The sequence below is a fragment of the Lepidochelys kempii genome, chromosome 7, assembly GCF_965140265.1.
Source record: "Lepidochelys kempii isolate rLepKem1 chromosome 7, rLepKem1.hap2, whole genome shotgun sequence".
In the NCBI taxonomy this organism is placed as follows: domain Eukaryota; kingdom Metazoa; phylum Chordata; order Testudines; family Cheloniidae; genus Lepidochelys; species Lepidochelys kempii.
In genome coordinates this window covers 45,482,015-45,499,643 of record NC_133262.1, presented here as the reverse complement: position 1 = coordinate 45,499,643, position 17,629 = coordinate 45,482,015, and the positions used below count along the sequence as shown (strand labels likewise).

At 51.3% G+C, this 17,629-nt stretch overlaps 1 protein-coding gene across 12 annotated transcripts in view; it reads right to left on the bottom strand.

Moving 5' to 3' along the window:
- Nucleotides 1-17,629, bottom strand: part of DOCK3 (dedicator of cytokinesis 3) — a 585,316-nt gene that overhangs the window by 445,961 nt on the left and 121,726 nt on the right. For all 12 annotated transcript variants that reach the window (XM_073352483.1, XM_073352491.1, XM_073352484.1 and 9 more), the window contains one exon: nucleotides 4,081-4,121. In XM_073352483.1, the coding sequence (XP_073208584.1) occupies nucleotides 4,081-4,121 (41 nt within the window). The remainder of the gene's footprint in view (nucleotides 1-4,080; nucleotides 4,122-17,629) is intronic.

The window sequence follows — 17,629 nt, the reverse complement described above, 5'->3', positions numbered from 1 at the left end:
AAGGTCAGCTCCCAGACTACTGCACTGGGCAGCACAGTATGCGGAGGAGGGGACCAACCCTCTGTGGAGAAAGAAGTTATTCAGGACTATTTAGAAAAGCTGGACGAGCACAAGTCCATGGGGCTGGATGCACTGCATCCAAGGGTGCTAAAGGAGTTGGCAGATGTGATTGCAGAACCATTGGCCATTATCTCTGAAAACTCATGACAATAGGGGGAAGTCCCAGATGATCGGTAAAAGGCTAATGTAGTACCATCTTTGAAAAAGGGGAGGAGGAGGAGGATCCGGGGAATGACAGAGCAGTCAACCTCACCTCAGTCCCTGGAAAAATCATGGAGCAGGTCCTCAAGGAATCAATTCTGAAGCACTTAGAGGAGAGGAAAGTGATCAGGAACAGTCAGCATGGATTCACCAAGGGCAAGTCATGCCTGACTAATCTAATTGCCTTCTATGATGAGATAACTGGCTCTGTGGATGAGGGGAAAGCAGTGGATGTGTTTTTCCTGGACTTTAGCAAAGCTTTTAATATGGTCTCCCACAGTATTCTTACAAGCAAGCTAAAGAAGAATGGGCTGGATGAATGGACTATAAGGTGGATCGAAAGCTGGCTACATCGTCGGGCTCAACGGGTAGTGATCAATGGCTCCATGTCTATTCAGCAGCCATTATCAAGCGCAGTCCTGGAGCCAGTTTTGTTCAATATCTTCATTAACGATCTGGAGGATGGCATGGATTGCACCTTCAGCAAGTTAGCAGATGGCACTAAACTGGGAGGAGAGGTAGATATGCTGGAAGGTAGGGATAGGATACAAAGGGACCTAGACAAATTAGAGGATTGGGCCAAAAGAAATCTGATAAGGTTCAACAAGGACAAGTGCAAAGTCCTGCACTTAGGATGGAAGAATCCCACGCATTGCTACAGAATAGAGACCAAGCGGCTAGGCAGCAGTTCTGCAGAAAAGGACCTAGGAGTTACAGTGGACGAGAAGCTGGATATGAGTCAACAGTCTGCCCTTCTTGTCAAGAAGGCTAATGGCATTTTGGGCTGTATGAGTAGGAGCATTGCCAGCAGATAGAGGGATGTGATCATTCCCCTCTATTTGGCATTGGTGAGGCCTCATCTGGAGTACTGTGTCCAGTTTTGGGCCCCACACTACAAGAAGGATGTGGAAAAATTGGAAAGAGTCCAGTGAAGGACAACAAAAATGATTAGGGGGCTGGAGCAGATGATTTATGAAGAGCGGCTGAGGGAACTGGGATTATTTAGTCTGCAGAAGAGAAGAATGAGGGGGGATTTGATAGCTGCTTTCAACTACCTGAAAGGGGGTTCCAAAGAGGATGGACCTAGACTGTTCTCAGTGGAACCAGATGACAGAAAGAGGAGTAATGGTCTCAAGCTGCAGTGGGGGAAGTTTACGTTGGATATTGGGGAAAACGTTTTCACTAGGGGGGTGGTGAAGCACTGGAATGGGTTACCTAGGGAGATGGTGGAATCTCCTTCCTTAGAGGTTTTTAAAGTCAGGCTTGACAAAGCCCTGGCTGAGATGATTTAGTTGGGGATTAGTCCTGCTTTCAGCAGGGTGCTGGACTAGATGACCTACTGAGGTCCCTCCTAACCTTGATGTTCTATGTGCAGTAAATAAGCCATGGGGCCACACAACAAACAATAGAGAAAACAATATCTAATAGCTGCTCATTAAGCAGGCACTTTCCATTTTGTTTACTTTGTCCACTCAGGCTCACACAGTCTGTCCCAGTCTGCTCACCTTCTCACTCCCAAACTTCCTTCTTCTGTTCTCTGCTCCTCTCTCTCCCATCTTCACCCCTGCTACTCAACATCCTGACTTCCACATCTCCCCTCTGCTCCTCAGCCTCTACTTTCAAGTCAACTTCCTTTCTCATTCTCTTCCATTCTGCCACTACAGAAGCAGAAGCATTGAGAGCAAAGGAGAGAGTCTCCCTGCTCTTACTTCTGGTGCCTGGTGCCACAGTGTCCCTTTGCTGCCAGCAGGAGCAATTGCAGGTAAAAGTCCTGCATGGCTCCTGCAGGCCTAGGATACAGCATGCTCAGTTGCTCTGTCAGGATGGCACAGATAACCTTGCCAGCACATAGGAGCTTTGTAGCGGTGGAGCACATTTTTTACAGACTGAATCTTCAGAAAATAATGCTGCTAACCTTTAACAAAACTCTATTAATCATGTCCAAACTGTGATTTTCCAGGGACTTATAAACTTGGCCAAATTTGAGAAGATTTTCACTGTGACAAAAGACATCTCTGACACCAGAGTGACCCCTTTGCAAATTTCAAACGTCTGCTGCAAAGCATGGAAGTGCTAGAAGAGCGGTTCTCAAACTCGGGCTCAAGACCCCATAGGGGGTCATGAGGTTATTACACCGGGGTGGGGGTTGCAAGCTGTCAGCTTCCACCCCAAACCCCACTTTGCCTCCAGAATTTATAATGGTGTTAAATATATTTTTAAATGTTTTTAATTTATAAGGGGAGGGTCACACTCAGAAGCTTGCTATGTGAAAGAGTCTCCAGTACAAAAGTTTGAGAATCCCTGTGCTAGAGTATCTCAAAGAAAGAGTTGAGAATTTTTTTGATGTGAGCAAAACAATGTATTTTTCCTCGCCTTGTTGTAAGAAATGGCTGAAACATTTTAGCTGAAACTTTCCAAAAACATTCATCCTGAGAGAAACAACTGACACAGGAAATTTGAGTCTGAACGGTTTATGTTTGGCAAAGTTGTAAGTAACTGAAAACAAGGTCTCATAATGGAAAGCATTGCATCTTGAACGACAAGCACAGCTACCAGGTTTGCCTACAATTAGTTGTGTACACACCATTTTAAATACAATCATACCAAAAAAAATGGCTACTTTTCCCTACTTTTCACAGTATCCCGAAAAAAAGATGCCAAGATTCAAAATACACAGTTGCTCAGCACCAAGAAAATATACAAGCCATCCACACAGAGATCAAAAGCTAGCAAACAGGCAATATACACAGGAGCTAAACAATAAACTAGTTCAACAACTCTTAAAAACTCACTGAAGTACTAAAATTAAGAATTTTCAAGGAACAAAAATAAAGAGGAGGAAAAATCGCTTTCCATTGAAATACAAACTTGAAGCAGATTTTTCCATAGGTTTTCCCAACAAGAGTGACTTCACCAAGAAAGTCAATAGCGAACACACACATTTTAACCATACAGAAATACTGGAAAGGTGGAAATGCAATTGGATTTACTTCATCTGATTTACTCCCACTTTATGCCGTCTGTTTCTGAGGCACTGTGTTGGTTACCTAGGAAACTGGTAGGTTTGAATGGCTCTTGGGTCAGAACTGTGAACACAGATTTATGCAGTGTACAATGTAACAATAAATGCACAAATGAATGAAATGCTCAACAACTTAGGGAAGTTTTATTAGAAGAAAAATATAATTAATTGATTATGTAGGGTATATTTTTGAAAAAACAAAAAATTCATTAGACACTAGTGTTCATTAATATATTTTTTACAAATTACATTGAAAATTACAGTATTTTAAACAAAAGCCAGTTGAATGTTAGAAATAGCTTGTGTCTTTGTATACTTAAGCGTACATGAACACAAACAAAAATTCACAGCCAGCATAAAGAGCCCTCCTGGTGCAAAATTTCCTTGATTAGACTATAAAATCTGTGAAATATAAAACATTAACAATATTTTTCCCCAATTGGCTTTATTTCAAAAATTCTCATATTTCTATTTTGATAAAGTGAAGTATTTAAATTTGTTTTAAAAATCCTGAATTAAGAATTGTACAGGCTTATTTAGGCATTTGGGCTTTTTTGAAAAAAAAAGTCAAAATGAATACAGCCTACATGTATGCAGATGAAAAAGGTCTCTGAACCTTTGGGATGACTAAGAAGCAATTCAGAAAAAAATTCAGTACAATTATGTATGCCAAAATATTTGTAAAGGGAAGTGGAGTCTTAAGAGTGAGGGAGAACATGGGTTAGGGCTGCAACAGCAAGGTGGAAAGTCCTCATTCTCAAATAATTGTTAAAAATAGAGACTATATTTACACTTACCTTTACATTTGGCTTCTTAATGGAAACTCCTCTGTACCAGCCTAAAACAGGACAAAATATACTGTATTAAATTGTGGCATTGCATTTTTTTATACTGAAATAATCTGACTGCCACTGGCAAAACCGTCCAAATGCTCAGGTCATCTTTTACTCCTGAATGTATTTTGTGCCAAAAAATTATGCATAAAAAAATTAAAATTCTCGCACAATATTTTAAAATTCTGCAAAATTCTGCAAATATTATTTGCCAAATAAATATGGAGGCTCCAGCATAGCATTGGGGAACACAGGCCACTAGCTGCACAGAGGTGGGATATCACTGTACAGCTCTCCGCCCCAGGACACTGACTCAGCAGGGAGGCTACACCCTACCCTGACAGTGCAAGGACTGGGCCTGCGCCTCCGTGCCAGGTGCACCAGGTGTGAGCAGACAGGCTCAGCAAGACAGGATCCAAGTGTGGAGGGGCTTAGTATGTGGGGGGAGGGATCCAGGTGTGGGTTGAGAGGGTTTTGTGTGGGGCAATCTGGGTGCAGGAGGCTCAGTGGGGGATCTGGATGCACAGGGGCTTGTTGCAGGGTTCTGGGGGCAATGGTAATGGGACTCTGCAGGGGGGTCCAGGTGAAGGTGGTTGGGGCTCAGTGGTGGGGAGTTTCTGGGTGTGGGCGTATAGAGCTCGGCAGGGGGGTAGCTCGGCGGGGGGGAGCTCAGTGGAGTGGGGATCCAGGTGCAACTGGTTGGAGCTCAGTGAGGTGGGGATATGGGTGTCTCATCGGAGTAGTCAGGTCCATCAAGGTGGGTTCTGAGTGCAGGGGGGTTAGGCTCAGTGAGAGGGTCTGAGTATAAGGGGGTCTGGATTCACAGGGGTTGGGCGGATGGAAGAGCAGCTCCCTGTACAGGGATCCCTCCCCCTGCAGCTGAGGAGTAATGGGTGCAGGAAGCAGGGGGAGAGATGGAGTTTGCAGAACTTCCTGCAGCCAGGAGAGAAATCTGGGGTGGGTCTGACCCGGTCCCAGATGCCGTGCAGGGGAAGAGTAAGTCCTGTCCTCCCCAGCCCAGCCCGGACTAGCAACCGAGTCCAGCACAGGGTAGGAGACACCAACCAGGACTTCCCCAGTCCCACTTCTTGCCCCACAGTGATTTACCACTCTGCCGGCTGCCCTAGGTATCCAAAACATATTGCTGGGGAAAGTTGTGTGACCGCTCTTGTGACTTCCCTTTGCTTCCTCAGCAGAAAGTCATTTTTCTGTGGGGAATCAAAGAAATCTGCGGGGGACATAAATTCTGTGCATGCATAGTGGCAGAGAATTCCCCCAAGAGTAATCTTTGAAACAGACACTATAGCTCACATAGGTTATTAACTCTTGAAAGATTTTTACTCTGCAGTGACCACAAGCCATAAGAATCTTGTACTCCTGCTTATTCCCATGAAGGACAGAAACAGCTTAGTGTTTGTAGTCTCTTTAAACTACTTGGAACCATTAGCAGCTGTGGTGAGTACACATTCAGCACACAGGCAATAATTCAGCCTGAACATCTTTCCTACATGGGAGAAGACATTCCAGTACATTTCTAACACACTTGAATTTTATAGGTTCAACATTTAATCAGGAAAGCAAACGTGTGGAAAGGACGTATACTGTGTAAACACTGCCCTGTCACGGTTTCTCTGGTGTGGGATCAGTTAAGTTGCACAAACAATGCCAAAGGTCACAATGGGAACACCAGGAGCTGTATCTTGGATGACAGGAGTCAGCAAGGCCCTTCACACTACTTAAACACTGCAGTTGCACTATGCTTGGATGGGGTGCCCAGTGGCAGTGTCTCTAAAGGACAGTGATGGAAACAAGTCAAGGAATGGACCTCAGGATCTACAATTGCACAAATCCAATTATTACGCTTAAATCCCATTCAAGTGTCACACAAGAGCTCCAGATAGTAGTATTCCAACAACAGCCTGCAGTAAGGGCTACAAGGGGTTCAAATTTCATTCTCCACAAGCTACCTGAGCTTCACCAACAGGTGAGAATAATTTCACCTTATGTAAGCTAGCATCAGCAACAAAAACAGGAAAAAATCAAAACTGATGGTGCTGAAAGACCAACAAGGTTGATACTGGAGAGCTGAGTGAGAGAAACAAATGGACAGAGACTGAGAAAACAGTCAACCCTAGGAAATATATCTAGCCAAGGGGAGTGAAGCACAGATTCCTTTTCTTTTTTCCCTTTTCGTGCCACAATCGTAATATATTTCGGTTGATGTTACTATTTATTATTATAGGCAGAGCTGGTAGCTATGCCTACAGTTACAGTTGTTTAACCTTTTCCATTTTAAAACCCAGTTTTCAGCTGCTTAAATTTTCCCAAACTTCAACATTCAGGCTGAAATTTTATATGCCAGGTGTTTGCATCAGGGTAATCAACCAAAATGGGTTAGCTGTTTCTGAGAACAAGATGTGTTTTGCCTATTTAAAATTTTTTCTCAATCACTTCATTGAGAAATTCTAGTATCTCCATGCTCTGGAGCAGAAATCTGGCAACTGAGATTGCACGGGTGTCAGACACATGCCTTTTGTTATCCCAAGGAAAACTGCCCAAATCTGAATGAGTTAACCTCTGAATAAAAAGTTTCACATATTTACACATATTCAGAAGAAATTTCTTAGAGTTCAGCAGCTCAATTCTCCAAAGATTCCATCCGCACTGAGCATGCTCCATCCCAGGAAACCTGGGCTCATCAGAACTTTTATTGCAATTACTCATCCTCATTGCTGGGGAACACTGTGGCATCAGGCACCAGAACTGAGAACAGGGAGACCTTCTCTCCTGTGTTCTCAATGCTCCTTGCTAGCACACAGGCAGTGTGGAGAAGTATTAAGCAGCTTGACTGACACGCAGAGGCATGGGGGCTGAGGAAGGGGAAGAGGAGCAGACAGGGGGACGGAACAGGAACACGAGCAAGGGAGGAAGGGATAGGAGCATGGGGGAGGATAGGGACAGAGGATATAGGAGCAGGAACTAAAGAAGGCAGGGATAGGAGCAGAGGATGAGGACAGGAGCTGTGGGAATTGGAGAGAAGGTTAAGAGCTCTGAGGAGAGGCAGTGATGGAACCAGATGGGGGAGGGGAGAGACACAGGAGGGTTTGTAAACACGAGAGCATACTCCCCTCCAGAACTCAAATTGAACCCAGGATTCCTGAGTCTCAACTTTTCTCTGCTGTCTAGCAAATAATTATAAAACCCAAAGTTTGTGTCTCATACCCCTCTAGAAGATAAGTCTACACAGATAACAGTCTTTAACAGCTACTTGTTAACCTGTGGTTTTGTACATATCCATTATGATAAAGTATTTAATTATATGATCATCTACTACTGTTTCCATAAAACCCCTGCCTCATTCAGTGCACAGAATGGACAGAGCTCAGGGAATGAATCAGGGATGTGTAGTGAATAAGGCTGTTGTCTGTAGGACTCATGCCTCAGTGTTGTAGAAGTCAGAAGGTGTATTGCGAATGAGGTGGTGTAACTGCAGACTATCATAATGGATATGCACAAAGAGTAAATTAATGAATCACAGACAACCTTAATTCTGGCATTTCCTAAATACTGAGGTCTTGACATTGCAACCTTAAGATTCTTTTACTGTTGTTTTTGTATATTATTACTACTACTATAGTACTGAGGTTTTTTTCTTTTTAAAATAATCTCCTCTTATAAAAATGTACACAAAGCAATTTTTTAAATAATCAGCAATTCTAACATAATATTACTGTTATTAATCATTTGTATTACGGCTACATGTACAAGCCCCATTCAATATCAGGGCCTAATTATGCTTGGCATTTTACAAACAAACACCAATAAAGAGGAGATCCCTGCCCTGGATTATAACATGTTCCCACTCTCTACTATGATAGTATGTTAAAGAATCAAAAATAAATATTCATACCCAGTTCCTCTGACCAAAAAAAATAAAATATTACAGAACTAATGAGGGCATCAATACTGACTCTATAGTTGAGACTCAATTGATTCTAGCACATAAAGGAGGCATACACAGGTTTGTTATGGACAGAAAAACAAAGCATATCTTCTTTAAAATTACTGCAGTTGTTAAGGTTCCTTCCCCACTCTGAACTCTAGGGTACAGATGTGGGGACCTGCAAGAAAGACCCTCTAAGCTTATTCTTACCATCTTAGATTAAAAACTTCCTCAAGGTACAAACTTTGCCTTGTCCTTGAACCCTATGCTGCCACCACCAAGCGTATTAAACAAAGAACAGGGAAAGAGCCCACTTGGAGATGTCTTCCCCCAAAAATATCCCCCCAAGCCCTACCCCCCCTTTCCTGTGAAAGGCTTGATAAAAATCCTCACCAATTTGCATAGGTGAACACAGACCCAAACCCTTGGATCTTAAGAACAATGAAAAAGCAATCAGGTTCTTAAAAGAAGAATTTTAATTAAAGAAAAAGTAAAAGAATCACCTCTGTAAAATCAGGATGGTAAATACTTTACAGGGTAATCAGATTCAAAACATAGAGAACCGCTCTAGGCAAAACCTTAAGTTACAAAAAGACACAAAAACAGGAATATACATTCCATTCAGCACAGCTATTTTACCAGCCATTTAAACAAAACAGAATCTAACGCATATCTAGCTAGATTACTTACTAAGTTCTAAGACTCCATTCCTTTTCTGTTCCTGGCAAAAGCATCACACAGACAGACAGACCCTTTGTTTTCCCTCCCACCCCCCAGCTTTGAAAGTAACTTGTCTCCTCATTGGTCATTTTGGTCAGGTGCCAGCGAGGTTATCCTAGCTTCTTAACCCTTTACAGGTGAAAGGGTTTTTGTCTCTGGCCAGGAGCGATTTTATAGTTCTGTATACAGAAAGGTGGTTACCCTTCCCTTTATATTTATGACAGCAGTTCACATACAGAATGATTTTTCACAGTTTACAATTTTTTAATTACTTTAGGAATGAAAAATAATTAAAATTGGGTCCTTTAAGAAATTGAGTACCCAGTGTCAGACCTTTGCCTCTAATAATCTCAGTAACAGCATAAAAGACTCTTCAAATAAAAGTAACTGAAATTATACGTATCGGCCTGTAGCAGGGTCTTATTGGAAAACCTGGGAAGTGGGTGGGCGCAAGCCCACCCACTGCTAAAGGCCCTTCCCCCAGCCTAGCGGGAAGGACCACTGGACCCAGGGACCAACTGATTACAGGGGGCAACTAATGAAAAACAGGGACCAGAGTGAGGTCTGAGGTTTGAACCTCAGAGGTTCAAAATGAGGATACCGGAGGAGGACACCGAGCAGAGAACCCTGGACAGAGCCCACTGCTCCTCAAAGCTGTTGAGGGAGCCAGCGGACACAGCCCAGTGGAACTCTGCCCAGATGCATGAAACTAGGGAGGAACAGAAATAGGCCCCGCAGTCGCAGAGGACCCCCTCGTCCAACATCCTCCTCCTGGTATTGTAGATGGAGACTTTGGCCAGAGCCAGAAGGAGGTTGACGAGGAGGTCTCGCGACTTCGTGGGGCCACAGATAGGGTGTGCAAAGAGGAACAAGTGTGGGGAAAAGTGCAGCCAGAACCTCAACAAGAGGTTCTGGAGGAGCCAGACTAGGGGCTTCAACCTGGCACATTCGAGACAGGCATGCGCCAGGTTCTCCCTCACACCGCAAAAGGGGCAGGCCTCCGCTGTAGTGGTGAACTGCGTCAGGTGCATGCCAGTGCTCATGGCTCCATGAAGGAGCCGCCAACTAACGTCCCCGGCGGGCCGTGGGACCAAGATGGAATAAAGGCTGGCCCACCGGGGCTCCTCACCCTCTTTAGGTGGAAGATAGTCCCGCCATTTGGTGTCAGGGCGGGACATGAGGGTGAGGAAATGTAACGTATGGAGCACGAGCGTGTACAGATGGTTTCTGGGTGCGGTTCAAAACCGGACTGGCTGCAGGGAATGTGTGGGAGCGGAGAGGCCGGGGGGGGGGGGGGGCTCGTGGAACAGGGGCCCAAGAAAAATGTCCGGAGGGCCAGGGGTGGGCGGGGAACATCCTCTTACAGGGCTTACCACAGGAAAGTGAGAGAATTGGGTGACAAGGCGGCCTTCACCTACTGGAGTACGCGCCTGGGGGTTGGAAGGGAAAGCAGAGGTGGCGGAGGAAGGCGTGCACCAACATACTACACGCTGGACTACCTGCACCATAAAGGAGCCTTTGCAGGGCCTGGAGACGGAAGACATGGACCTGGCTGCGCAAGCAAACTAGACCCTGTCCTCCCTCCTCCAGGGGAAGACTCAGAGCCCCTGCAGAGACCCAGTGCAGCCCCAGCCAGAAGAACTCCAGAGCCATCCTCTGGAGCCTGGCCAGGATCCTCGGGGCCAGGCTCAGGGTGTTGAGTCGGTGCCAGAGCATGGACAGAACCAGTTGGTTCAGCACCAGAGCTCTCCTTCACAGGGAGAGACACCGGAACAGTCCTGTCCATCTCCTCAGTCGCTCACCCACCCTGGCCTCCAAATCCTGCCAGTTCTCCGGCGGAGAAGGATGCGTGGTGAAGAGATAAATGCCAAGATAGAGCAGCGGACCTGCACTCCACCGGATGGCTTGAAGCGCGGGTGGGAGGGAGCTCGCCTGCCACCCATCCCCAACCACTAGGCCAGAGTTCTTGACCCAGCTGACCCGGGCGGAGGAGGCAGCCAAATAAACCAGGTCGTTCGGGTCCTGGACCACGAGGAGCACGTCATCGGCGTATGCCGACAGGACCAGCCGCAGCTCCGGCTCCCAAAGCGCCAACCCCATCAACCTCCGACTGAGGAAGGGCTCCATCACCAGAGCATACAGCTGACCCAAAAGGGGGTACCCCTGCCGTACCCCCCACCCGAAGCTGACCGGTTCAGTCAGGGTCCAGTTGAGCCTGACCAAACACTCCGTGTCAGTGTACAGCACCTGGAGAAAGCCCACAAACTGGGGCCAGAAGCCGAACGCCCGCAGGGTGCCCAGGAGATACCCGTGGTCCACCCTGTTGAACGCCTTCTCCTGGTCCAGGGACAGGAGGGCGAACGACAGACCATCCTTACGCCCCAGCTCCAAGACGTCCCGGACCAAATACAAGTTGTCAAAGATGGACCAGCCTGAGACGGTGGAGGTCTGGTTGAGATGGACCAAGTCCGCCAGCACGGACCCAAGCTGCAGCGAGATGGCCTTCGCTACGACCTTGTAGTCCGTGCTGAGGAGCGAGATGGGACGTCAATTCCGTAAGTCGCGGAGGTCCCCCTTCTTTGGCAATAAGGCGAGCATAGCTCGCCTGCACGAGAGAGGGAGGACCCCGCTTTGCAAGGACTCGGCCCAGATGATGACAAGGTCTGGGCCAAGGACGTCCCAGAACATGCGGTAGAACTCCACGGTCAGCCCGTCCATACCTGGAGATTTGTTAGTGGGCATGTGACGGAGGGCTTCCGAATGTTCAGCCAGAGAGAGAGGCAGCTCCAGCTGGTCTCGGTCGCCCGCACTGACTGTTGGGAGTTCGGTCCAGAGCACCCTGCGGGCATCGGCGTCAGTCGGATCCGGGGAGAAAAGGTTAGCGTAGAAGGCCCTGGCCCTTACATGCATCTCCTCTGGATCTGTGAGGGGGGTCCCGTCCTCTGCCAGGAGGCAGGTGACATGCTTTTTGGCCTCCCTCCTTTTCTCCAGGGCGTAGAAGAAGCGGGAGCCGCGATCCATCTGCCAAAGGAGGCGGATGCAGGATCGAACAAAAGCGCCCTGGGCTCAATGGTCCTCCAGGGCCCAGAGCTCCTCATGCTTCTCCTAGTATGCTGCGCAGAGAGGTGGATCCTCGGGGCCAGAGGCGAGACGCCTCTCTAGCTCTAAAATCTCCCGCTCCAACTGCCCTATCACCGCATCCCTCCGCCGGGTGGCGCCCCAGTTGTAGTCTTGGCAGAAGAGCTGTGTGCGCACCTTCCCCACATCCTACCACCGCCTCGCTGAGGGAAGAGCACGCTGCTGCCCCTGCCAGGCCAGCCAGAACTCCCAGAAGGAAGTCACAAAGCCCACGTCCTCCAGCAAGCTGATATTAAAATGCCAATAGGCCAGCCCCGACCTCTCCAGACTGAGAAAGGCTGTCACGGTCACCAAGTGGTGATCCAAGAACCGGGCCAGCCAAACGCCAGAGGCGTACGCTCGTGCCAGATGGAAACACGAGATATGAATGCAGTCCAACCGGGATTGGCGCAACCGATCTCCCTCCACCTGGACATAAGTAAAGGTAACATCGTCGTCCGGGTGGTGGTCGCACCAGACGTCCACCAGGGAGTGATGATCCACGATCTCCCTGAGGACGCCTGTGGCTGCCTGGGATGTCTCGACTCCTGAGAGGTCCCACTCCACGAGGGTGGTGTTGAAGTCCCCGCCCAGGACCAGGCACTTGTGAGGATCCAGGGTGCCGAGGAAGGCCGACGCCTGCCAATAGAAATGCACTCGTTCCGGGCCTGCGTTCGGGGCGTAAACGTTGACCAGGTTTAATCTTAGCCCCTCTACGCAGGCCCGGACATGCAACAGGCGACCCAGCATGACCTCGGCTACCCCCAGCACCTCGGGCCATAGCTCGGGAGAGAACAGGATGGCCACCCCAGCCGAACGAGACACGAGGTGGCTACGGTAAACGTCATCCCCCAATTCCAGCCGCCAGCTAGCCTCGACGGCTGGAGCCGTGTGGGTCTGCTGCAGGAAGATCACAGAGTACCCCCTCCCAAAGGAAGGAGAGCACCTGGCTCCTGAGGAGACCCACGGTACAACCCCTGGTGTTCAACGTAGCAAAGATGGTATCCTTCATAGGGAGGGCCGGGGTGAATCCTCACGGGCAGGGGAATTGACGGCCTCCAGCGGGCCCCGCAACAACCCATGTTCGACCCCAAAGGTCATCAGGGAGTTGCGGAATTTACGTGCCTGCTGGTAGGCTGTGAGGCCCTGCCTCCCGGTACCTCTCTCCTCCCCCAAAAGGCCCTTCACAGCCCGGAGGACACGATGGAAGTCCCCCCAGCGCTGGAGGGCGAGCTGCATCTTGCCCTTTGAACCACGAGTGTCCAGCAGGAAATGGCACAGCTCTTCCCTCAGCGCAGAGGGGGACGCGGCAGCCAACCCGCCGCCGCCCTCCGGTAAGGCCCCTAAAAGATCTTCGCGGCCTGCAGAGACGGGGAAGCATGGAGCGGAACCCCAGCGTAGTTGCACCGGGCAGCCTGTCCCCATCCCCGGCACAGGAGGGAGTGGCGGAGGGAATAGTGCAGCCCCCATGATGTTAGAAAGAGGGAACACGAAAACCGCCCCCTGAGAATTGTCCGTAGACAGAGGAAACGAGACAACCTCAGGGGCGGCGGCAGGGAAGGGGGCGAGCAACTCATCGGGTACGGAAATAGGATCAGGGACGGGGCGGGGACCGGGCCAGGGGCGAGGACAGAAGAAGGGGCGGGAGCAGGGACAACGGCTGATATTGGGACCGGGGCAGGAAAGGGGCCGGGAGCAGGGGTAGGAACAGGAACGGGGACACTGATGGATTCGCGGTCCCCGGCAACCGGGCTATCAGGGTGCGGCTCCTCTCGGCCAGGAGCGGGGGACAACGGGACCGGGGTCAGAGAGAGGCCAGCGTCGACGCCGGGCACGGGAGCTGTGAGAAACACGTCACCCACAGCCACGGTGTCAGGCACTACGGAAACTTCAGTGGGGCCCCCCTCCGGAGGGGAAGCCAACTGCTCCGTCCGGGCGCTAGAGGGCACGCCCACAGGCTCAGGGCCGGACCGCTCGGCATCAGCCGTCGCCTCTAGGGAGAGCCGGGGGCGCCCCCAGGACCAGAGCAGGGGCTACAGTTGGGAGTGAGGGGCAGGGAGAAGGAGGAGGGGGTGGTGGAACTGAGCCACCACCCAGATCGAGGCCCGCTGACTGGGGGTCGTCCTCCCTCTGGGTGACCGGGGTAAGACCCAGGGCCTCAATATCCTCGAATACGGAGGTAAATCCAGTCCCTGCGGCCCCAGAGTCCTCCCCGTCAGGAGCCTGGGCAGTAATAGCTCCGGTATCGACAATGGTAGGGGGCGCAGATGGCAAAGGGGCCAGGGGAACTCCTACAGAGGCCTCCTAGGGAGGGTACTCAATAAGGGGGGCGGTGACACCTCTGTCTGCTGCCATGGCTGCCATAGCCAGCGTCTCCTGCTGAGCTCCATCCGGAGGCACAGCAAAAGATGTAACAGCATCAGCCTCCCGCAGCATTTTTCAGGGGGCCTCCTCTCCCTCCTCGTCGGAGGGGAGGGATCGAGCCCACGATTTATGGGCGCCGCACGATTTATGGTGTTCTAGGGCTACGAACACACCCCGCACCACTGTGCCCTTCTCTACCACCTCCTTAGCGGCGGCCTCCGACGCTAGGAAGAGCACAACCTTACCATACATCTTGGAGACCACCACGATGGCCATGGGCCCTACCACCCATGCCAATGCCTGCATGTACGTTTCAACGTGGGGCGAGGCAGACACCAGGAGGCAGCAGACGCCATGCCTCCTGGTCAGCGAGGGGAAGGGGCCCCAGCCACCAGGAATGGTACCGGAGCCGGCAGTTGGGGCAGATGGCGTGGTGGCATGCAGGGGGGCGGCGGCCACTTGGGCATACGCTCTGAGGGCTAGGGATGGAGCGCCCCCAGAGCTGGTGGAGGGAACGGCTCGGGAGGAAGGAGCTGTGGCAGATGTCAGGGCCGCGGCAGGGAGGGCAGCCCCGCCAACAGGAGGTTTTGTTTTCCGGGCGGGGCCTTTGCCCTTTTTATTCCCCTGGCCCTTTTTGCCAATGGAAGGGGCAGCCATGGCAGCGACGGAGTCTAGGCTAGTGGTGGTCGAGAAAGTAGCCGCTGGGATGGGCAAGGGTGGTGGCAGGGGAGGAACTATGGGAGCAGTGGGGGCAGGAGCAGGGCCTGGGACGGGACCAGGGGCAGAGGCAGGGTCCTTCTCCATGGTGGAAAGAGGCAGGAGGCGGCCCTAAATCGGGGGTGGGACAATGGACAACTGCTCCTCCCCAGTAGACGGCAGGCGGGGAGGAGGGTCCAGCAAACAGGGTATTGGGAATAGCGAAGGTGGGACAGGGCCAACCACTCCTCCCTGCTAGACTGTATACAGGATGGAGGGCACCAGCATGAGCGGGGGGGGGGGAAACTGTAGGAGGGTACCGGGGGGGAAGGCAAAAAGCAACCACTCCTCCCACTAGGCTGCAGGCAGGGGAGGAGGGTGCTAACAACAGGAGGACATGGGGACAACAAAGGAGAGGGGGACAATCACAGGCATAGGGCAGGGCACCGGCTCCTCCGGCTGCACTCGGAAGGGGAAGGACTATAATTGCATCGGGGAGGTGCAGTGATCAGGGTAAACAACTTAAAAAACGGGGGGGAGGGAGGGCACAAGCGCTCCGAAAGGGGACATGGGCACACCAAACTGCGGGTTGGACAGGGCAGGGGTCAGCGGGAGTCAGGGGGAACAGGAAACAACTGAGGGCGGGGCAAGTAGAGCACAAGGGGGGAAACTCAACTCCTCGGGAAGGGCGGGGCAGGCAAAGTAACAAACTTGCAAGGCTTGGGGCAGGGCAGGCATACAAACAAACCCAGGAACCTAGGATGGGGTCAGGGTGGGACAGGCAAACAACCCGGGAAAAATCTTCCAGGGAGCTACGAGAGGAAGGGAGGAGAAAAACTGGGCTGGGGGGGTAATGGGGAGACCCTCCCACCCAAATGCAACTGAGGGAGAGGGGCCACGTCCAAACAAAAAAGGGGGGGGAGCGCACCCACGAGCGCTTGTAGGGCTCACTCCAGTCCTTGCTTGCTGCTGGAAACAGTCCCAGATGATGGTGGGTGAAGAAGCAGGCAGCCCCGTCGAGGGGAGAGCAGCAGGTGTTAATGGTCAGCTGGGTTGACGGAGGGGGTAGTGGCAAAAAGGGGTGGTGGTGGTGGTGAAGGAAGATGTGGTGGGAAGCAGTAGGACTAGGGGAGCGCTCCACACCTCTCCCCCAGCCCCCCACAGCAGCAAAAGGCTACCACCACCTGTTAAAGTCACTCAGTCCAATAACCGACCCTGTCCACAATTCCTTGCAGTGGTCTCGACGAGGCAGCAAGCCTAGAAGCTGCAGCAAGCGGGCGGTGGCCAGCCAGGTGAGGACCCAGGCAGAAGGGGTGACAATGGTGGTGGTGGGGTCCTCGCTTCTTCTCCCTCCAGAGGGGTGGGGATGGGGAGACAGGCCGGCAAGGCCCCTCCTCCCCACAGCAGCAACAACAGCAGCAGCAGCAGCAGCTCCCAGAAGGGGTCCTAGCCAGCAGCAGCCCTCCAGGGAGGGAGGCAGAGAGCTCCAGCCAGCAGTAACAGCCCAGGGAGGGAGCTCCCAGCAGCAGCAGCAGCCCAGGAAGGGAGAGAGCTCCACCCAGCAGGGCAGCCTGAACAGACTGACCTTTCCTTTCTGTAGTGGGGTGGTCACCTGGTCTTGCCTTGAAGGGCTTGAAATCAGCCCTGGGAGAGGGCTGCTGCTAGGGAAAGCAGCAAGCCTCAGCTAATTGGGGAAATGGCCACAGCTGTGGCCACACCCCAGTCAGGGCCCAGCTGTCCATTATCGAAGGGCCGTGGGCAAGGAGGACAGTTTCTATCTACATGTTAAGAGGGAGGGGCCTGACTGCTGGGAGCTGAGCAGGGTACCTAAAGTGGAGCAGGGCTGGGGAAAGGCCAGAGGAGCTGGGGAGCTCTGGCCTGGGAAACCCCCAGGCTGCAGGCCTTGATGAAGGCCTAGGAAAAGGGTACTGAGGTTGCAGAGGGCAGCCCAAGGGTAGGCAGAAGCAGCAGGTCCAGACCCTCCTTGCCGATGATGAGTGGGAATTATGCTGCAGATGGTGACAGGCAGTAACCAAAGACTGAGGCGAGGTGGGGATAGAGGGTGGGGGTTCCCGCAGGGGGAGACCCAGATCTGTGGAGGCACTGCCAGGGGGCACCACCCCGGTGTGAAAGGGGCACCAGGGTCCGGGAGAGACTCGGGGCCCCGCGGCAAGCAGGACACCAGCCTGCAGAGGGCGCCCCAGAGGCTCAACACTAATTCCCTGGACAACCAGTAGGAGGTGCCGCAGGGGCGAGTCCTGCCCTGCCACAAGCCCATATTTGATTTTTTCTTATTAATGGTCATTTTTCCCATTACTTTTCATAATTGAAAGTTTTTCTTTCAGCAAAGGCTGATACAATGGTCTGACAGAGAATTTCACAAAGAACAGCCCTTTTTCAAAAGAGTTGCCGTTTCTCAGTGTTCTCAACAGTTCAGAAGCTACAATCGCCTTCAGATGGATGACGTCTTGAGAAGGGTTTCTCTTATCATTTTTCTCAATGACTCTTTGTAGTGGGGTGGCTGCCCCACTCCACCGTAAAAGGGATTAAGAGCAGCTCTGAGAGCCTGGCGAGGTTGTTGGCCCCAGGTGTGGCTGACTTAATCAGGCCACAGCTGGCCTGAATAAAAGGTCTGTGGGGCCAGGAGACAGAGGAGTCTCACTCTAGCCCTGG